This window comes from Strix uralensis, chromosome 3 (assembly GCF_047716275.1).
Source record: "Strix uralensis isolate ZFMK-TIS-50842 chromosome 3, bStrUra1, whole genome shotgun sequence".
NCBI lineage: Eukaryota > Metazoa > Chordata > Aves > Strigiformes > Strigidae > Strix > Strix uralensis.
Genome location: NC_133974.1, coordinates 40,860,883 through 40,884,614, shown reverse-complemented (window position 1 = coordinate 40,884,614; position 23,732 = coordinate 40,860,883). Strand labels below are relative to the sequence as shown.

Here is a 23,732-nt window from a genome sequence, read left to right as displayed (position 1 = left end):
TCTACCCTTTGTCAATTCTTGGGCAGGTATAGATTAATCTACCACAGATGGTTTTTTTCTTCTCAGCCTCACTCTGGCCAAGGAGGATGAAGGCAGGAGGTGAATGTACATGTGGACTATCCATCTCAAAGAACTGCAGTTACTAGTCAGTAACATCTTAGTCATCTTCAAGTGTTAGTCCACATGTGCGTTCACACCGTGGGTGACTCTGAACTGTACTTGATACTTTCATATTTACCTGGAGCTGGGTCTCAGAATCCTTCATGCAAACAACATCTCAACACAATTCTGATGAATGCAGCACCAATCCTGGATGCTTCTACGATGGTATATTGTCTGGTGAAAGGGTAAAAGAAGTTCCAGGTGGCTGCTTTGAATACACCCAGAATGCAAACACTTTTTTTTTTTTTTTTTTTTTTTTTAAAAAAAGTGAGGCTGCTGGTATCTTTTGACTTCTGGTGGCAGATGTTCTGATTACTGAAAATAGCTCCATGCTGGCTGTTTAAATTCTAACCTGCCTGTTACCCAGCTTGATAATCTCTGAACAGTGATGGTTGTATCCTTGATCCTCTTTTCAGTGGGACATACTTCAGAAGTCTGCCTACTATGTTTAAACTTATGAAAAATTCACAAACTTAATTCTTGGCATCCAGGTTAAAACTCTAAAGATAATCAGAATCAGATAAAAAAAGCAGCAGCAGCCTGGCTTTTTGTAGGGTTATCTCAGCTCCTTTTCCTCTAGACAGTTCCTCCACTCACCCTCAGTACCAGCTGAGGAGATAACAATGACTGCTTTGAAAGATTTCACCATCACTACAAGAAAATGACAACCTCGAGGATGGAAAACCAGGTTCATGCTGAAGAGCACAAGACACACTGACAGAAATTGAAGATGGAAATGCAGTAGTAGAGTGTTTTAACATTGTACAGGCTATCACATAACCCAAACCATACTTCAACTTTCAGCTAAGCATAAGGCTGAATAGGTTAGCCACACAACTTCAAGAACATAAATTCTGGTTGTCATAGAATCAGATCAGCATCAATTCATGATAAATATCAGTCTTGATCTCAAATTAAGCTAGCTGGTAGTTCAGGAGGAGGCCAGTAAGACAAAAGACCCACTATCATGCGAAGAATTAAGACTTTTACTAAGGTTTCCTTCCCTAACCAATTAATGAAGCAGAGAAACATGGAAAATTCCTCTCTCCAAATACAAGCGCTTCTACTTCATCATATGTAATCTCAAGAAAAAAGGCAGTTGTGCAGCTGAAACCTGAAATTGTAGCAGGTCCAGCCAACATGCAAATGCAATGCAATGTCTGACAGCAATATGAAAACAGCTGATGAGTGCTAAAGCAAGTGAACCATTTACTTTCAGACTAGTCAGCGATCACAGCTAATACTGCCATCTTGAATTTTATGATGTGGATATTTTATTTTCACATGTCTACAATATCCTTCCAGATTTCCTTCTGCTTTGGTACTGAGGCTAGTTGTTCCCACTGAGGTCGATGGAAACTGGTTGAGTGTTGCTCCACAGCAAAAAATGTTACCAATGTGCTCATAAGGGATCTCTGAAAGATTATTTGAGAAGATTGGTACTTTGCTATCCTTGTGACCCAATAGAATCACGTAACTTTGGGTGATCTCTCAAGTCTAAGATGTCCACGATGCTACGTAGACAAAACTCAAAATTTGATAGACATGCTTTAAAAGGCACAGGAGACAAGTTTAGATGGAAAAAGAAGAAAATTCACATGAACAAACAAGTAGTTTACAGCTCCTGAGAGCTAATATTGTTGAGGAACCACAATTTGATTTGAGAAGTTGCAGGCCTAGTCACATAATTGTTGTGGGTCCTCTTGGGTAAAGACAACAGGCAAGGGACTGAAGCAAGAAACAAAGAAGATAATGCACAACTGGGGGAAGGATCTAGGATCTCTTTTTGTCACTGAACTGCTCTGAGGCAGTGGAAGATTCCCTGGGTGTTCTTCAAATGAATGTAAATTGATCCATGACACAATACCAAACACATTCAGGAAACTCAAAAGGAGTTTCTCTCAGGAAATCTCTCAGATGGCAGCCATGAGTAGTGCTGTCAACTCCAGATGTCCACTTAGGGGGTACACAAATGACATCCAGAGATTCCGCTGACAGTTCAGTTTCTGCAAATAAATTCTCTTTGGAGTCACCAGTCAAGAATAGGAAAAAATATATTCCTCAGCTCATTTGGAATCTAAATTCCCATTTCCAGGCTAGCCTTCCATACAAAACAGATTAGCATTGTGGGAAGAAGCACAGCCCCAAATGACTATGCTGATGTCCCATTTCCAAGGGTGAGAGAGAAATTTTCTTCAGAAACAACTTAAGTGGGGTATCAGTATTACAACAGCACCCAAGAGGAGATTCTCTTTTATTTGGTGACATCTATTGCACATAATCTGTAATTTAAACCAGGTTTCCCAACATTCATGGTCAGATATAGTCTAAAAATCCAGGGTGATGTCTATGTTTGTCACCCAAGCAGGAGACAAATCAAGTGGCTGGAGAATATTTCCAGTGTGAGAAGGTATTATATGTGCACACAAACACAAATCTGTATCTACTGTACGCATGTAGTTCCTGCAGTACAGTTCAAGACAGATTATACTATTTTATATCATAGTACTGTATGAACATCTTGTAGTAATACCCATCAGCAAAGAAATTAGTGACAAACATGCTGTTCTCATCAGTGCTTCAAACAACTGGGTGTCCATCCTCTCACTTTTCCTTAGTGCATGAACCCTTTACAGACATAATTCACCAGAAATGCACTGAGCTGTGCCCAAGGCAGTCAGGAGTAAGGCAATGACAGGCACTTGGAGAAGTGTCCCTAACAATACAGGAAGTGAGTATTTCCTGATCGTATTTAGGTGGAACCCATGCAACAATCCATTCCCAAAACTAGGGGAGCAAGAGAATAGTCTGGTTCAGACAAGCCTGCATTTGCTTGACTGTAATCAGAACAAACCAGCTATGCTGTGTGGTCAAAGAAAATGAACTTGTCTCTCACACTATGTCCTGAGTTTGTACAATTTGAAACTAGAGGAATTCAAAAGGATCTGTGTCTCAGATGAAACAGACACCTAGTTATGCTTCTTACAGGAGATGCCAAGAGGCAAACAAACCTTCAGGAGTCAACAACAGAGGCCTTCAGGAAAAGATAATCACTGACCTAAATTCAGATATCCAGTTATGTCAAAGATTCTGAATAGGTGATAATTATTCTGAATAGGTCATAATTAAGACTATCAAGACTGAAATAAAATAAAACAAACAAGAAACAACTGAAACAGGGGCAACAAAAGCTTAAGAGGATGATACTAGGAAAAATGCCTCCAGACTCAACTAGTTGTTTCATCTCCGACAGATGTTTATGCTAATCACTACTCAAAGACCAAGTTCATCAAATCTGCCAAATTGTAACATCCCAGTGTAACAAGTTGACTACTTAGGTACCTGGGAACTTTTGAAATAGCACATGGTAAAGGCAATATTAAGAACAAAACCAAAATCCTGTATGTGAAATTTACAAATATTCCAAAGACTGTTATAGTGGAGTTAAGGTTGAAGACTGCTGAGAGACAGTTGTCCATTGGAAGAGGTAAGTGGTAGCCAGTGGGAGTGCTGGATTACAGACAAGCCACCCAGCTCTCTGGGCAACGGAGTTTTGGTATTACTAAAATACCCTTCAAATTAGCACGATGATGACACAAAACAATGCAGTATTACAGAGGATGACAATAACTAGAGAACAGCTTGTTAATCGAGTAACAAAAACACGGATATGTAGTATGACAATCTTGTCACTGACATAATAAATAACTGTCAAGTCCAAGGCAGAAGAATCCTTGAGTAAACAACAAAAGCAAAAGAAATCCTGAAATGTCTGTAAAAAAACTTCACAGGACAACACTGATAAAACAAATAGTCATCAAAACCAGATTCACAAGGGAGTTCTTAATAAATCTCAAATATAAGGCAAGTACGGTACTCTGAGGGACTCAGAGAACTGCATAACAATCCAAACTCTGGTTTAGAAGCATAATAAAAATTATTAAAAGAAGCAGCAAAATGCAAATCTTATGGAAGAGTAAGCACGCCTTCTGAAGAAAAGAAAAATCACATTATGCATTTACTGGACTTAGCTGACAGAGTTATGATAATATGAGTAAGGAAGATCCAATTAATTTTCTAAAGGCATTAAAAGAAGTCCCTCAAAACCCCTAAAGATGCCAACCTATCTTGGTAGTAAAAAGATGGATAAATTATCAGTTAAAAGGAAAAAAGAAAACAAATTCAGTGGGTTCCCTGAAGATCTGTACCAGGACTTCTGCTGTCCAGCATTTTTATAAATACTTGGAAGAGGGATAGAGAACAAGGTGACAAAACATGCTGATAAAAGCAAGGTAGTAAAAACATGCCAACTGTAAAAGACTGAAGGACTACACTCCATAACACGGCCTAACAGTCAAAATTAAAATGTTGATAAAAACGCAAAAGTGATTATCAAGGGGCAAAAATGCAATCATAACTATACATACAGAAAAACAGTCTGTGTGTTAGGGGAAAATCCTAACACTGAAACAGGTACTACTCCATAAGAAAGAAATCGGGACTAAACTAGACATTTTTAAGAAAAAATTGGTTCACTGCTCAGTCAAGAAGCACATCTGGTATTAGGAAACATTGTGAAGGGAATGCAGAATGAAGTGGAAAATCAGTACAGCTCTATGTTGACTGCTGAATAAACCTCTGGTCCCCCATATGAGGAATGAGACAGTAAAGCTGGAAGACACTGTGGAATAAAGACACTTAGAAAGAGAGAAGATGTGATACGACAGCAGTCTAACAAATCATGTCTTACTGAAAAGATGCATTCATTAAAAAATGCAAGAATAGTTTACTTTTTAATAAATAAAGAATACCACAAGAAATGAGCAGGCATCAGTCTAAAAGGAGGCAGACAGTAAGAGGAACTACTTTACTTGAGAACTGTATAACTCTGCCACAGACACCTGGTTGTGATGGTTCATACAGATTCTAAAACCAATTCAGCAAAGAATCAAAAAATCAGCTAAAACTTATGAATACGAGGATACCACTTCTGAATTGCAAATAATTAACAATGGAAATACATCAGGAAAATATCACTGTATGCCTTTGCTGATCATATACTCTTCCCTATGCAACTGCTGTTAGCCATTCTCAGAACACTGGTCTAAATTAATCTTTGTTAACAGCCCTCTTTGCCTTTCATAACTAAGTAAATGCCAAGGTCAAAAAAATGTATTTCTTATTTTTTGTTTTATGTCAATTTTTGTCTACCAGTACTGAACTTACCTCATCATAAAAGAGCCTGTATGTAATCTCCCTTCACATGGCTTATAAAGAAAATAGCAAGAGACCTCCAGTTGTGGCATTTTATGCAAAACACCAACATTATTTGTATAGTCCTATGAACACACTGTCTTAATAATTCAGATAATTTTACAAGTATATTTATTTATATAGCTTATAAATTATCACATAAACTATATTCAACAAAATACTTCCATATATCTTAATAATATTTCACTATAATATAAAAATGAGGCTTATTTTATCCCAATCGGCATTTTAAATTTTACCTTTATCTGGATCCAGCTGTTCTTGGGAAAGAATACCACACAACACTGGGTTCTTCCACACTCCCTTCTCTTGTGTAAGTGTAGTTAAAATATGCAGTTCCCGGCTCCCATTTTCCATCAAGTTTTTATGAGCCACCTGAAGGATATATTTTACGCAACAAAGTATTGTTATACCTTCTGTCAAAAAAAAAAACCCTTCCCAGATAAAGAGTTAAATATATAACAAAACAATCTTAATATTCACCCTATATAGGTTTTACTTCTGCCTCTGTTGCCTAAGATTTAGGCATAGAAACCCCAAAAAATTGAGTGCCCCAAACTTGCCTTGAGATTTATTAACATGGCTACTTCTTAAATCTAGAACTAGATTTTGAAATAGGCCTCCCTTTCAAAAATAGATGGGCAATCTCTGGTCCACATATTGGTCTGAAACCAGCTGTCTAAACTCTATATTTTTCAGACTCTTCAGCAGCTCAATTTTTATGCACTGGAGACCCTGAAAAAAAGCTATCTTTGTAAAGGCGAATGATTTAAGCTGTAAGACCTCACCGCATGGTTCTATGCAAATATGATGAAAGCAGGCTGGAGTCTTAAAATCTATTAAAATAGTTTCTACTGCATTTAGCTACTAGGATAGATTCTGGACACAGAGGGATGCTTGGGGGCAAATTAAATACCTTGAAAAAAATCTGTGGCTTGCATAGCAATGTGCAACTAACACTAGTCCTAAAAAAAAAAAAAAAAGGGCTCATCTCTTACCTTCTCACTTTTCTTTTACTTTTCCACCTGCTCTGAAGGCTGTGGAAGCTCCCGGCACAAAACACACCTCTTCACAACTGATTTACATCAGGCAGTTGCTAGTCAAAATTCACTCTAAAAATCAGCCTTGCATCTTCCTACGTTATTTAGGCTGAGAACCCTGAAGTAACTGTATTCCTTCCTTCACCCTAACTCCTACTTTTTTTTTTTTTTTAAAAATGTAGGCATGAACTCCTACTACATATTTCTGATAAATACTGAGAGGCAGAACTAGTTTCAACACCCTCCTTTAAAGCAGAGCTCTAATCCTTAACCTGCTAGTGCCCTGTGGGAGATCTAGCAATCCTGCAATATCGGTAGATCTTTCACTCATAATAAATCTTAAATGTACAACCATAAATAGTAAAGATTTACTTACACAATTTTATTTCATTCACAGTGCTAATAGACAAATATCTTTTAAAACATAACCTTTCCTATAAGTATCTAAACATTTTTTCTCCAAAGCTGCTGTATGAACTATGACAGACAAGTGATACGGCTGACAGCAATTACTGCGGAGTACATAGAATTTCCAGCTGAAGGGCTTGATCTTTATCAGCCACCAGGAATCAAGTCTACAGACATGCCACATACTTAATATCCCTCAGTTTCCAAGCCATTCTTAAAAGCTATTAAGTCTTTGTTTCATGAATCAAACTCACCTGTACAAAAGCCTGAAATTCTTCCCATTTATTTTCAGGTAAATCAAGAGGCAGACACAGTAGAAGTTCAATACAACTTCTGGAAGGCAAATCGGAATATTATTTGACGCCATTTTTGGCCTTTAAGATGTATAATCAACAAATCTTAATTTTAGTAACCAAACAGTTGTTTCAAATGCCAAAGCTATAAAAGTCTGTTTTGTCTGAACATAAAAGAAAAGGTGGTCATGGACACTCTTGCAGAAGCTGTAAAAGCAAATGCTCTAGAAACCACTAACAATAAAATTTTTTAAAAAATTTAAAAAAAAAAAAAAGGGATTTGTCACTGAATTCCAACCCTGTAACAGCCTGCGTAAATTGATGCACTTTCAGACTGCATGCAGATCAATAGCAGCAAAGTGTTTCAAGCCAGGGATGTTGTTCTAGATCAGAGGAGTCCTTCTCAAGGCTGCTCCATTTCCAACAACCAAAGATATTCTCTCTGACATACAACATTCACTATGAGGAAGGAAGGTGCTTCCCAACCTATCTGGAATTTCTACAGATTGTGGATTGTGAAAGCATTTAGGCAGTGAAAATTTAATACCATACAGGTTATTTCTAGTCACTGAAAAACATACTCACAGTGCTAAACGTTCAAGCACAAAGGCTACATTTTCACACTCAGAGGTAAGATAAGGTCGTGCTTTAACGTAACTTCGGATAGCCACTGTATACACCTCTAATAGGGGCAGAGGGTCCTCCGATGTTTTCCACTTTTCTGCATATTCCAGCAAAGTCTGTTTAGGAAGAGGAACAAATGTAAGTTTTTAGTTTTATACTCCTGTAGCAGACTACCCTTCTTAATGATTACCTCTATTTCCTTAGTATGAATTACATGTTGTCAAAACATGCCTTTTTTCCTTAAAATGTATTGTTTCATTAACAACTGGAACTTAAACTCCACACAAAAATAATTCTCTTATCATATAAAAAAGTTATGACTGACACTTCTCCCCTATGGTATCATCATAAAATTCAGTTTGCATTCATATTTTCCAAATACAAAAGCCTGAAGAGCATATCTGGGAACATGCATACTTTTTTTTCCAGAGATTCATAATTAAGGGACTGAACACTCATTTTTTAGACATTCACCTTTACAGTTCAGCATCTAAAGCAAGTACATTTGAAAGTATTAGCCTTTATTTTAACTTGTCTACTTTCAGGAACAGGTTTACATTTCCTCTCTTACCACCCTCCTGATACAGCTATCTTCAGGGTATCGCTTTTTACATGGTCCTGAAAGGAATATGAACTATGCATTTTTAAGACAGCATATATACACCCAAAACTCATTAGTCAAAAAGCTGTTTTCCTACTTTGCCACATGAATAGCTACAAACAGCGGTTTAGAAGTAAAACTCATGACAGTAAAGGAATAACCACTACCACCCAAAGTACAAAGGCTTCCATTCATTTCAGTCAGGGACGGGGAACTCGGACTCAGACACACATTAAGGTGGAGTAGCTAGTAAGGTTCTCCTGTCAGCATGCAAACCATGTCCCCCCTGGATTTCTGCTCTCAAGCCTGGGGCAGCTTAACAGATTGCAAATTAACTCATACACTACAGCAGGTTGCAGCCTGTCATATTAAGATGATCAATTTTGCTGTTTGCTTCTTGGGGGGCGTAAGAGGCAGATAGCTCAGAGTAACAGATAGCAATTTTGGTTGTCCTACACCCTGCTCAAAGCAGGACCATTAGAATAAGTTGTCATGTCCCATGAAGCTATGAGTATCCTGAAGGTCTAAGACTCTACAGTCTCTGTGGGCAACCTGTTCCTGAGTCTGACTACCTTTTATTGGGATTTTCCCCCACCAGTACCTAGACGCAGGGATTAATCTCCCTCAACCTGCTGGCCACACTCTTGCTAGCACAGCTGAGGGCGTAGCTGGTGCTGTGCCACATGGGCACACTGCTGGCTGCTCAGCAGGACAGTTGGGTTGACATCCACAGGGCTGTTCCCCAGCGACCGGCCTCTACTCCAGCATGGGGCAACTGCCTCCCACATGCAGGGCTTTGCGCTCACCTTAGCTGAGTTACCTGTCAGCCCGTCCCCCCAGGACGTTGATGTCCCTCTCAACAGTTTCCCTGATCTCCCATGCATGGATTGTTCCTGTCAACATGCTGAGGATACACTCTGTCCCCTCACCCAGTTCACGAATAAAGAAATTAGAGAGTATTCGCTCCAGTGTTAAGCCTTGATAGGATGCCACCAGTAGTCAGCTGCCATATGGACTTTGTACTAAGCACAGGTCTTTGAGACCCACAGTTCAGCCACCTTATTATATTGCCTGGATAAGTGGACTATTTCATGGATTTGTTTATAAGGATACTATGGGAGACAAAGGCCAAGGCCTTGACGATGTCGGGTAGAAAAACATCTGCTGCTCCCCCCTCATCTGCAGAACCAGCTATTTCACCACAGAAGGAAATCAGGTTTGTCAGTGTGAAAGCATTTTACATAGTTCATACTGTCAAGGCCATTTAGCAAAAGTCATGGTTCCCCTTTTTATTAAGGTCAGCTGTAATTAAAACAATTTTGACAGTATCGGTTCAATTCTGACAAGGTTTGTTCTGGTAAGCAAAATCAGAGCCCTCTGGACAACAAAGCTCCTTTGCTACAGAATCCCCCACATACCTGCACAAAAACTAGAACAAAGTAGTTCTCAACTCATTTTAACATGCAAATACTAAAATTTTGTTTAATTTTTATTATGCAAATGTAACAATCTTAATGAACTTGCTATGTCTGGGATACAATGAAACTCAAATGATAAAATCTGACTTTGAGCAAGTTGCCTTGCTTTCTGTATTAGAAATTAAGAAAATGGAACATTAATTCTTCAGGAAAGACAAGTCAGTCACATTAAAAGACAAGACAAAACAAAACTAGCTTTATTCTTGTCTTCAACTCTACTAAAGTTTTGCATAAGTTAAATACAGCATTGCCCTGCCTATGTTAGATATCTGTACTAAGTTAGCTAGTGGTACTATTAAGAACACTTAAAATTCTCCTATTTGGCAGTGTCCAAAATAAACCCTCTCAATAAAAAATGTCAACTATAAGAAACTGAATCAGAAAACTGTTTAATGTAGTTGTTTGCAGTCACAATGCTGCCACCAGGTTACAGCACAGCCAAGACACAGACCAAAGGTATCCCAGTCAAGGACGTAACACGTAAGAAATATGCAGTTTTTGGCAAACTCTTGTATTAAAACCTATTTTGGTTTTAAAGGAGGTCTTAATACACAGTCACCTTAAAAGAAGTTACATATTCTACCTTTTCTGCAGCATCTAGTGCTCCCTGCTGGAACCTTGAACCTGACTGGAATATTGTCTGTTGTACTTTAACATTCAGTATGATGCTCTCTTAACAGCAGCAAAAAAGCACCACAGATCATGGCAGAGAAATCAAGGAAGAGTAAAATAGAGCAGAAGCATGAAAGAAGCAACAAAGGAGGACTGGATAAACAAGCTAACAATGTTAGCAAACATCTATTTTGGTACCATTTGGCAATTTTGATCAATGCGCTAGAATAATCAGATCAGAACAAAGGAGATGGCTTCAAAGAATCTTGAAAGAAACTCCAGTAAAAAATCTCCCTCTGCCCAAATACTCACATAACCAGATGTAATACGATTTCAGATATTGATTTGTCATACGTGACATGTTTAAGGATGCTAGCAGTAAAACAGCAAAGCTGAAGAAAAAACAGCCTATGAAAGTATACTTTACATCATTCACTCTGGGTCTTGAAGCACTACTTTGAACAGAACAGACAACAATTACTTCCCTTGTCCAGCTGATAGAGGTATTCACATTAGAAGAGTGAATGGGACTAGCTTCTGATTTACGTGAATACCACAGACCTGCAGAAGAAACCCTTTCTCCTTAACTTGATGCTGTTTCTTGTTAAGAATACAACCACCCTCTAGAGTATAGTACTATAGAAAATCTAAAACAAAAAGCATACTTCTATAATCCTTTTTCCTTATGAAATAAACTTTTCCTTCTTTTAAGTGCTTGGGTATGACTTGTATTTTTGTGCTGGAGAAAACAACACACAACTGCTTTTTGTTAAATGAATATTAAAGCTTAACCAATTTCACACTTGCTCAAAAGAAACAATTCTCCCCATAAAGGGGAAATGTGAAAACAAGTTGCTGGTGATACTGAATAAGAGAGGGACAAACATGGTAATAAAACATTCAGCGTAGCTTACTGTTCACAGGGATTCTTAAATATGCTGGGAAAATTCTTTGCGTTAGGTTGGAATGCTACCTAGCTCAAACAGGGAGTCAGCTTCATAATCAGAGATGAATAGTTAAAGCTAACATTGTCATCATGAATTACCTTCCTTTTTTGGATTAATTTGAAACAACATATTTCTCCTTTTAGACTAAATATTAAAAAAACACACAAAAAAACCCAAAGAAAAAAACCCAAGTGGTATCTAATTTATCAGACCAAGGCAGTCACAGGTTGCATAAACTACCATTCAGTTTTATCCAGCTGATTATCCAAACTTGCAAGAGCTGGCCTAGCCATCATAAATCTGCCAAATAGCTTCTACCAGTAAGGTAAGTTTTTATTTAGGAAGTCATGAATCCTGTTTAATACTAGAAACACTAGGTTTACCTGTTAAAGACTTGGTGTAAATCTCATTTTGAATGTAGCCCATATACCTTTAATAGTTCCGAAGTCTGCAACAAGCAACAAGATTGATGCAAGGTTTGGCAAGTGAAGGGCATTTCAAAGTTAGCTTTGGACAACATATCCTAAAATTCTCAAAGTGTTAAGATGAGCAGAAGAGGGAAGAAAGAGGTGAGGAAGGAGAAGGAAGTGGGGAGATGTAACTAAGCAATTGGTCATCTGAGAAGTATGACTGAAGAATTATCAAGAGGATTCTCACCAGCTGTTGCAAAGACAGCAACACCTGGAAACTAAAGAAGAAACTAACAGCCTCAGTAGACACTGATTCATAAAACAAACCATGACAAATGACCATGGAGACCTGTAACAACCAGATCAGAAGATCTCAAGTTTCATGGGGCAGGAAAGAGAGACCTTATAGGTAGTCATCGTGCTAAAAAAACCTCCAGCTAGGCAGTATCACCATCCGGTCTGCACAAGGGCAGATACTGAAGACTGCAGGCCTATTATGACGGAACCCAGCTGAAATTCTCCTGGATAATTAAAAACTTTACAGAAATACCACATAGTCATTAATACCTGAAAATTGGATTGGGGAAGAACTACAAAAGCACTTACAGAACTTATGAAAGCCCAACCAACACTACTCTGATTCACATCCAGATTAATAAGGATAAACTGAAGCAAATAAAATTTAATTTTAAAAATATGAGGTTTACTAGTAGTTAACCAAAAGTAGATATAACCAACACATTGGCAAACTCTCAGAATCCACCACCTAACAAAAAATATTTCGTATGTTGGTGAACTGTTACTACCAATACTGTGCTTTAAAAGCTGTGTGTACAGATGCAAACACACTGTATAAAGCAAGCAGAGAAGTTTGCACTACAACATAGTGGCACTAATTTCAGCATTAAATAATGCTATTTTTATCTCGTATATATAGATCAGCCACTTCCAAGCCATTATATGCACTATATTAAGCACTTATGTCCACCACGCCCTTCAAAAGTATTTGTCAGTATGACAGATTTCCTTGTCTGGATGTCCCTAGACTATACTGCACTGCCACTGTACAAAGAAAATCAAATTCATTCTGCTTTGCTTAATGAATCATTGTTGTGCTCCGCTTACAACCATAAAAAGAAAGAATTTTACCCCCAGCCCTGGGCCTCATTAAGTTATTTATCTCCCTAGTCAGGACATGCTTGTTAATCAAGCCAAGTACTGCATTCAGAGCACAGCACCAAAGTTTTGTTCCTCTGTGAGGCTGAAATGGGCATTTTATTTCAGCAGCAGCTTACACAGTCAAGAACACTCAAACGAATGGAATCATCTCAATTTGTACAATAAAAATCAATATTATATCTGTGATTTAAACTGTGGAAAATATTTAGCCATGGGTAATATTCAGCCAATACATTTTATGCTTTTCAACCTTTATCAGAACCCTTACATGAATGTTGCGGTAGCAATGCACCCATCAGAGGATGCTTTTCTACTTTCAAAAGTTATACTGAGCAACCTTCTTTGCTAAAACTAGCCCTACAATGCCAAAGCTGTGTTAAAATATGTTTCATACTAAAATAAGGCATTATTTACTATTAACTGGAGTATGACTTGTACAGTCCACATCTTACATGTTTCTTCAGCTCTTAAGATCAGATTCTCACCCCTGTAGGTATCTGGATAAGGGCAAGCTTACTGAAATATGTTAGAACACACCCGGGACTGCCATTTCCATTCCCTGCTAAACCCAAGGGACTAAGAGGCAGGGAAAGTGACAGACAGTGGTCACACAGGTAGGATGCACCTCTCAAACCACTTCAGTAACTAGCAAAACCTCTATTTCAGTGACTTCCCTCAAACACATCGACACAGGAGAAGAGTCCAAGCAACAAGTTTGATACAATCAAGTTATCTGGAGATGAGCCTTTAGGAGCTGCACACAAAGACTGGCTGCAAGAACTCCCTCCGTGAAGCCAACTTCCACAGTGGCAGAGGTAGCTAGGTGACGACCGAGCTCCACGCAAGCAGCCAACAGGTTCAGGAGCGACAGCACTTCTCTACCACTCTACTCACACTCTGCCACTTCAGGTTCACGGGTAGCACATTCCCACAAAGGCAGGGCTCCCCTTCGGTTGGCACAACCCCAGTACTCGCTCCTCCAGTACCTGTCAGTATCTGACTGATCCAAAAGAGCAGCTGCTTTCACAGGAACTGTCAAAGGGTCTGAATCAAGAAAACAGGACAAGCTTTATTCAAAGCTGGTAAAGAGTGGCTATAATTCTGCTAGTACCAGCAGCAACTTCAAAAGAAAGTGAAGGCTACAGTCAAGAAAAAGAATAACATAAGAAAATAAGTGAAGCAGGTCTCCTGTATCAACCATGCACATGATTGAAGAAGTTTTTTCTTGGCTTAAAGTTCTCCCTGGTGAAGAAGGCAGGTAATGCTCTAATGATCAGAGCCATTCACAGCTTGTATCATTAGGTGGTTCATGAGCAAACGAAATTAATTGGGGCTCCTGAGTTTGGTGTCATCATACAGACAAAGATGCAGAGACACTAATGAGCCTGACACCATAACTACTTCATTCAGCTCAGGTTCCACCGACTCTTCTGGGCTGGTTTAGAGTTCAATGCTTAAGATTAAAGTGACTTAAGGGAAGAAGACATATACCATCACTTGATCCAGAACAAAGACATCCTAAAGACAAGCTCAGGAGAAAAGAAACTGACATTGCTAAATTCTAGTTTCTGGCATTGGCAAACATCACAGTCTTTACTGCTTACAGTTTCCAATGCCTTGGTATGTCAACAACCCCTAAGTACGGACTGCAGCATGGTAGATTAGGTCTATCATGGCAATGTGGTTGGTTATGCTATGTCAGGAATAATACGTAGCCATAATGGGCCTGTATGGTGATTGTGAGGGATCATTCAGAACAAGAAACATTTTGAACAGGAGACTACCTGCAAACTGAAGGCAGTCAGCCATGAGACTCATACAAAGAGTACCTTCATCAAACAGGTATTCAAGAACAGCTTATGCACAATGTCGGCAGGCAGCACGCTGCAACCATGAGTGTGTTAAGATTCCACCCTGGGTAGAAAAAAAGCCCATCTACATGAGGCTTGTTAGTGGAAAATGCCAAGAACCGAATGTCAAAGATTGCCAGTTTCATATTCAACTCTTTAAATAGCATACAACCTGCCCTTCCCCACAAAACACCAGTTCTGATCAAGATCCTTGAGTCAGGACTGTGAAGTCAATGACTTCCTTGCCCTTCTCTCGTTATGAGGTGTCATCACAATTTCAAAACAGAAAACTTGAGAAGTAGCTGGAAGAAGCAGCACAGTATATAGATCATTTGAATCAGCAATTCTAGTTTCTGGCATTGGCAAACATCACAGTCTTTACTGCTTACAGTTTCCAACACTCTATGGGGAAAAAACCAAAAAGATGACCATTGCCAGCTCCCACAACAGACCAAGATACACAGGGTAGACATGGCCCCAACTCACTGTCCTGTCTGTCTCCTCCAATTTAAGGGTATAGCAACATCTTCATTCTTTTATTGTTCCACATGCAACTCCATGGTGTAAAGAACAGCTTTGCACAAATTTACACAAACCGAGAAGGAACAGCTTTTTCAATTTCTCTCTGCAGGGGAAGTTTTTAATATGCTTTAAAAAACATGGACTGAAAGTAAAGTTAAAAGGATTTTATCCAGTACTTCCAATACAGAAAATGGCTTATACCACTCCTACAGGTTGCAGTAGTCCAAAACACTGAATTACACCTTCATCGATAAAAAAGTTTAAATCAAACTCCCATAAAGAGTGAAGTGTTTTCTTTCCTTTTTTCCGCATTACTGACACTACTGACAGTTTAAAAGAAGTTGTGATTCGGTGCTGACTAGTAGTTTCACTTGTATTCTGCACAGACATTTTCCTAATGTTTGCTCTTTATCATCTTTTAACCAACATTTATGAAGTAAGGGCTATTAGAACCTTGAGAAAATCCATGATCAGAGCTAATCCTTAATCAGCAAGAAACAAGTTTTAATTCCTATCAGCTCCCCAAATATGTTCAGCGTGTAGACTCAAGTGCTTGCGCCAGCATAAAGCAAAGAAAGCAGAATTATTTCTTTTCAGGAAAACGTTGTCTTAAGGCTCTTAAACTAGTGCACGAAATCAGTAGGACAACATGAACAGATTTATCTGATTTCTTCTTTGAACAACACTAATACAAGCAGCGACTTCCACAGTAACTGCCTTGCAGGACACGTGCACTGCTTCTATGTTCCCTAATTTTATCTCCTATATGCTAATACTTGTAAAACATGCAACTCAGATCCACTTTGTTTAATGCACTTTTTGAAATGAGCAATTGGAATTTCCTCTAAAACAGTATGAAACTTAAGAGCTGGCCACAGCTGCTTCATATACATTCAATTCATGATTTACGAAGGGAATGTGACTAGTAATTAAAACTACCAAGAGTTTCACCTGTCATAAAGCTAAAATTCTCCTCTTTGCTTTCTTAAGAGTCTTCTGAGTTAATTTTCTAATTCACTTCACTATTCCTCTGCAACCTCAGTATGTTACTAACCAGCTCAGCTGAAGACAAGTGTCAGTTGCCCGTTCTCTTGCAGAAACTGCACCATATCCAGAGCAACTCACACAGGCATCATTTGTAAAGCAACTAGACTAGGTACAAGCCCCAAAGAATTACTCTCCTTGCACTAGACAGGCTTCTCCTCTGGTTTTGTACAGTCTGTACCTGCTTTATTTCTCAATTTTCAAATCAATCTTGTACAAATACTGTTATGTTCAAACAATTCTGATAAATTTTCATTATTCTCCACTTATGAGACAATACATAAAATTGATCTGTGGTATTTTTTTCCTCCCTAGAAGATTATAACTTAGGGAAGAGGAATTAAAAAGCATGGGAAGAGATATATCTCTGATATCTTTCTGTGTTTCAATATATAAAGTCTGTCGGTTAAATACTTCAAGTTTACTAAACTGTTATGGGAAAAATCTCAACTATTCTTGCCAAAGAGTTAGTTCAAAAACATCAACTGCCAAAATCTTTTTTTCTTTTCTAAGAAGTACCTGAAAAGATGTTTCTTGTCAAAATCCTACATAACTTTTCAGACACTGAGAAAAGCAGACAATTCTCTTAATTTAGCTTGGAATGCCAGAAATACACACATCACACAGAAACAAGTAAATTGTCAGTCAGTATCCTGAAAGACGTGGGTTTTTTTTTTTTTTATTTGAAGGAATAAATCACCTTACTGTGGCGATACTATAATCTGACTATAAGACAAGGAGAGTGAGATATGCAAATTGATATGATTTAAATAGGTGTTCTCTGGAAACAGCTGTCTTCTACATTAGATCTTGTTATAAACTCGGATCCAATGCCAGACATTGCCTTTTAAAAACATACCAAAAAAGTAAAAGGGAGTGGAATCTGTAGCACCGTGTACTGTTTCTTCCACATAAGTACTGCTCAAGTGCTACTCATCATCTGTGTAGTTTTCTTCTTCCATGCAAAGTAGGAAAATACAAGGCTATATGTATTTATTTCCTTCAGGTTATGAAATATATTGCCTGTGGTCAGCTAATGAACAGGGCGAAAAGAGAGCGGTAACTTTACTACTCTGACCTTTAAAAGCTCCATGTTACTATCTATTTGTAATGATTTCAATTCTCACTTCCGCAAATTTCTAGTGTAACACTTCAGATGAGCAAGAACTACCTTTCAAATACACACAACTGTATTTTAAGAATGTAATGCACACTAATAATCTAGGATACCTCTTGCTTGTCAATGTCCAAGTTACTAAAGCACGTAATGATGAGCCAGGTGAACTAGTCAAAGCCAGACACTGCAGCTGCAAGGATATGAAAATGCTTATCCTGCCTATTGAGAGTCTTCCAATGCTAACTGACTGCTGCTGAATGTGAAAAACACTGACAATGCTGCCATACTGACCTGTGAAAACAGATGACACCTCCCAGTTTTGTATTACCAGCACAATCTTCTCTTTTGTATCACAAAATTGAAATATAGTTCTGAAAGTAAGCTGTAAGACTCTTACCAAAACTTCAACTGAAAGGGAAACACTGGGCACTGTATTCCAATATCCAGTACCCTAAGCACTTCCTCATTCTTGAGCTGCCATCTTTCTGCTTTAGACACTTCAAAAGTAATTTTATTGAAGTTCAGACAAGTGAGATTTACTGTATCTCTTGTAAAAAAATGTATTTTCTCCTTCATGAATCTGTATTTCATTTTGTTGCCTTTTTCATTTATATCCATACCTTGCAGATAATCACTAACTGAACATAAGGATTTAAGTCTGACTAGCAGACCTAGATCATTTCTCTCTGCTGTATTCCTTTTCCAACAAAGGAGCTGTCTACTCTCCAGTTACAAAAATAGCCCAGTTAGTAAGATTAAAGACCCCCCCAATACTAATTCCAAGGGCTTGTAATCTTAAGTCAGTTTTCACTTCCACAACTAAAACCTATCTGATTCTTCTTGAAAAAGTATTTTCCATGCATATGCTTCACATTCTTGGCCTCTTAGATATGGTCGTCATGAGTTGCAACTAATGGATTATGCTTAACTATTACTCAAAAGAAATTGCTACAACATTTGAAACTGCTGTTAACTTCTCTTTCCCAGAAGAGGTAAGAGCACCATGAAATATTTGTTAAATGAGTAAAGTTCTTGCAGTATCCATGGTTTTGCAAGAGGTATTGTTCATCAGTACTGGAACATGCACACAGACACAACTCTATGTTCAAACTTAGAAAGTTTCCACAAGTCACATCCACACAGTAAATATGCTCACTGAAAGCTTTTGCATTTGGGACCAATATCTTAAAGGAGAAACACTGAGGTATCTCAAACGTGCAGCACTCGAAGACAGAAGCAAGCAAGGCAACTGTGCACAAGCAGTTCTTCTGGATGAGTTCACACTAAGGGTGAGCACACATCCTGATGCTACGGACACCAAAATATTTTGAGATCTCAGTATAGTTTTGGCAGTGAGGCCATCAGATATAGAAGTTTCAAAAATCACCTCATGAACGCACAGGTTTATACAGATACTTAGAGATATCTGAGACAAACACATTTCTTAAAAAAATTAATACAGTGGTGCTTTGTAATGTGGATAGATTCACTAGTTAAGTATCTACAGGAGATACATATAAACAAGAAGTATTTCACAGATCAGTGGGTTAGACGATTTCAAACTGTGATATGAAAATAAAGCTATTATACATACAATTCCTCAGATCAGGGACTGAACAACATGGTGAGAAATAAAATGCCTTCAAAGGAGTCAAAAACCACTGAAAGTCCACTGTGTAAGACACTGCTTTCCGACAATACAGATAACAGGATGAAATGCTATTCCTTTTATGATAGGCAAGAAGGAATTTCTCAACTTTCATGCAGAGGTGACAAGCCTCTAGACATCAACAGAACATGGGTACTGGAGTAATCAAATGCTACAAATTGCAAGACAGTTTAGTTCATGGGATCCTGAATCCTAAGAGAGGAAACACGAGGAACATGATGACTCGATCTGTATTCTCGATCAAGTAGCTAGGTATACAGTTGTGATGTTGATGATGTCTTCTGACTAAACAACAGGGGAATAAAAAGGGTTTTTTTTCCTGGGAAACACAGCTAATATGCTGATTCTTTGGGCTGGAGCTAGACATTAATCTCATTCAAACGAAATTAATTTTCGAGGTCTGTGTTTTTCAGAGTAAAACTCTGTGAGCCTGAAGCATAATCTCACTGGCTGTTACAATCATTAAAGAACTGAGCTTGTGATGAAAAATGCATTGTTCAAATTCCTGGAAAGCTGGTAACAGTCTACTTTTAAGGCGCAATTTATGATAGTTTACAAACTAAGTGGGACTTTTGGCCTCAACTCTTCTGTGCAACTCTAGCCCTGTGCCACTATCATTACAGAACCAAATGAAAAGTCAATCATGGAATAGAACTAGTAAAATAAAAACAAACCTGTAAGTGAACAGATCTCTCCTTTCAAATTGGAGCATTATTCCTGGTTTGCAATGCTGAAATCATCCCTTCCCCAAGATCCCCCTGTAAATTAGAAGACAACTAGGATGATAGCTGGCATGACCAAGAGCAAAAGACGACGTACTGGCAGTCATGTCCTCAAAGCCCCACAGCATCTAAAGAGGAGTTAGTTCAAGAAGCATTTCCAGACTATTCGAACTTAAGTGAATGCAGAAACATTGCCTGTGATGTCTCTTCCGTACCATGAGGAAAATAAACTGACTGGTTGAGAATAGCCTTATAACATGTTTTCTTTTTAATGAAGTAGTTGGGATACTAAAAATATATTAGATATCCCAGTTCAGACACCTCTGGAGTCAAGAGGCTTTGGTACCAATGCATCAGTACCAGATGATCTTTAAGTCCCACAGCAGAGTTACATCCTTAAGGGACACCAAAGCCATCTTTACAGGTGATGAAATACCATTATTCTCAGCCTTGATGATCTCCAGCTCCTAGAGCCGAAGACCACCTTTTTTTTTGTGATCTGCTTTCTCTCCTCCTTGTTGTTCAGCATTTTATCAGAAAATGGAGAACAAGCTTTTCATCACACAAAAAGCAGGAGTCTTTTGATAACTGCAGCAACTTTTTTTTTTTTTTTTTTAAGAAAGCTGTTAGGTTAAGGATCCCATGAAAGGCACTTTAACTGGAGGAGGCTAAGAAGCAGCTGAGGAGTAGCTGGGATGCAATCAACATTTATGCCCATGTTGTACGAGGACAGACTACCCAACTAAGATGTCAGTCGAATAGAATATTCAAGTAAAAACTTGAATAGTTCTTGAACTAGTTCTGCATGTTAAAAAAACCTTACTAATACAATGTCTGATTTAAACCAAGCCTACCACAGATTTCCCATGAGACTTCACTATTTGAGGCACTAGAAACAAATACTATGACTATGATTATTTTTAAAGCATTTAAAAGAGTAAGCTAAATATTTACATACAGTATGAACTCCATCACACCTCCTGCCCGTTTTAAAAAGCGGGGGGGGGGGGGGGGGGGGGGGGGTGGGGCGCAGGGGGAGAAGATGAGTATCTGTTCCTTTCTCTGTGGTATGACAACCCTCTGAATTAAGGCATTTCTGCCTGTCACCATAATCATAATCCATCTTTATTTCCCTTTCACTCTTGCCTCCCAAAACCCTCAAACATAAAATGACCTGTTTCCATGTTGGACTTTTAGCTGGGATGCTCTACAGGCAAACTGATTTTTAGACTAGAACAAAACTTCCATAGAAAAGCATGGATATTTCAAATCTGTCCACTACAAGCATCAGACAGAACAGCACCATCTGAAATACTGCTGCCCTTACATATATGCCAAAATAAAGAACCAGGTTATATCAATGTAAGTCAACAAAATCAGTTTCTATTTATTTAGATCTGTGCACAGAGAAGTCATTTTACAAGTCAACACAGCATTGTACTTCCAATTCATTTCCAAAGCGGTTTAATTAGGCAAATTAAAACTGGTACTAGTTAACTTATTCACTATTTGTTTACCAAGGCTTAGCACCGTTACCTTGATTTTGTAGCTAGACAAGAGCTGAGAGCGTATTAGGTCTTACATGTTTGTTACTACAACACAATCCAGAATTGAACAGAAGAACTTCAGCAGCACAGAACATGAGACTGCATTTACAAAACTAGGGATGACATAATCAAATATTATCTTTTCTAGTGTACAAGTACAAATTATGATCAAAGAACATCAATCCAAATTTTTACTCAATTTTAGTTTTTATAACCTTTCAAGATTTTAAGTTGTTGATGTGCTATTTTTACTTTGAATGTGACTTCTGAATTGTTTCACAATAAAGTTGTTCAGCAAAGTATAGCTTTAGAAAGCCAAGATGCCTCTGGCTGAAGAGTCAGCTGATGTTGCTTTAATTCTAATGGAGATACTGACTTGTGTCCAGAAGAGAGGACTGAAGCCAGACTCTTAATTCCATCTCTTACTACAAGATTGTATTTAAGCCATTGTTTTCATTCTCAATTTCTGCAGGCATGGTGCAGAGCTATGCAAATTTTTTTCCCCATTACTACTACTCTTCTCCACTGGTAGGCTGCAGTTCCAATCTTCTTCACTGTTTTTTCCTCTTCCTTCAAATAGAAAACTCCAGCTGCTTTTACACTTTACACCCCCATTCTAACACCATAAGCTTCTCTATCCTGCAGTTGAAAGCAAAGGAAAGTTAAGTCAAGAATAGTGAGTACTGAATTAGTAAGCCCAAGAAATACTCACTAAGTCAAGATAGACTCAGTCAGAGATGAAGTTCAAAATCAAAATTTGAGTTTGCAACTAGGAGCTGGTCCACATAAAGCTCACAATGACTACAGCATTTCAGTGCAATGCACTGTGTAAGGAGTGGATCCATACAGCAGAAAAGCTGGTGGTTGAGAACCCAAGACCCCAGTGTATCCACAAGAGATCTTATTTCGGACTAGCTTTCAGGTGGTTCCATTAACTGGATACCTATTAGCAGCTGAAGCAGACTGCCTGCAATTGCTCCTGAAGCACAGCTTGTGGTTTAGTTTCAGCCAAAATACATTCAATTTCCACACTGCAAAGGCACTCGGCAATATAAAACAAAGCAGGGATGATCAGAAAATCACTTTCAAAGTGAACTTCTAGTCTGACCCAGAGTGTTAATGTATAGGCACCCACTATTTTGGTTCATGTATATCTTCTATGGATATGTTACATTATCTGAAAACTGTTCTTTCAACCACTCACTTTCTCATTCATCTACCCAAGAGAGATATTCAGAACACTAGAAGTAGTTTTGCTATAGTGTATGAGCATGTATGCTTCTATACTCTTGCCTATTACAGCGTTTCTCCTTCCATGGGAAAAAAAAAACCCAAACACGCTCTGTTCTGTACTCAGAGTGGAGTACCACCTACACAATGGCACTGATTTTTATTATTGGTATTTTCAGTATTCAGACACACAGGTATGCACTCTCTGGTACAGATAATCATCACTTATTAAGAACTACCATATTTAGGTGTTATCTAAACAAAAAAACCCACTAGGTCAAACACTTTCAACTACTAGCTTCCTAAACAGTTTTAAAGGTAATCTGAAAAAGTGTGTTGCAAAATTCTACCCATCTACAAGCCTCATTTTTTAAAAAAATAAACATTCTCCTCTCACCATCCTCTTCATTTTTTTTATTCATCTGAGTTTTCAGATCAACCATGTAAATCTGAAGTGTTGTCTATCAAACCAGAACACAAAGAATAAACTGAATTATAACTGCACAATTTTCTTGAGGCAAAACTGCAAAAATATAAAGATACAGATCTAAGTTTTATGCTCAAGCCTCACCAGAAAGGGAAAAGGAAATGCACAGAAACGGCAAGAAATCAAGTCTTACACATTTTTCTTGCAGTAACTCATATGTACATTTGTACTGAAAGCAAGCTATCCTCCTGGAGATTTTCACAAACAACAGTAAGTTCAGAGAAACACACACTCACAGAAAAGGTAACTGCTGAAGAACTGATACTTCTAATTAATTTTGAGTTAGAAAGAATTAGAATACATTTTAAATCCATTAAAGGTGATCAACTACCCTGCAATGAATGATGCATTTTCTCAGTTTGTTGAATCCCTACACATTCATACATCTATACAGTAGTTTATATAGTGTATATATATACTATATATAGTAGTTTATTACACAAAATAAGTTTCTTGAATATCATTCCATGAAAATTACAAAACACAAAAGTCAAGGAATGATATGAAGTTAGTAAG

At 38.1% G+C, this 23,732-nt stretch overlaps 1 protein-coding gene across 3 annotated transcripts in view; it reads right to left on the bottom strand.

Annotated features, from left to right (window-relative positions):
- ZNF292 (zinc finger protein 292) overlaps nt 1-23,732 on the bottom strand; it is a 56,898-nt gene that overhangs the window by 21,293 nt on the left and 11,873 nt on the right. For 2 of the 3 annotated variants that reach the window (XM_074862015.1, XM_074862016.1), the window contains exons 2-4: nt 7,763-7,917; nt 7,139-7,217; nt 5,676-5,811 (exon numbers count right to left, since the gene is read on the bottom strand). In XM_074862015.1, the coding sequence (XP_074718116.1) occupies nt 5,676-5,811; nt 7,139-7,217; nt 7,763-7,917 (370 nt within the window). Of the gene's footprint in view, nt 1-238; nt 322-5,675; nt 5,812-7,138; nt 7,218-7,762; nt 7,918-23,732 lie in introns of those variants that run through there. The other variant, XM_074862017.1, reaches the window with a different exon arrangement.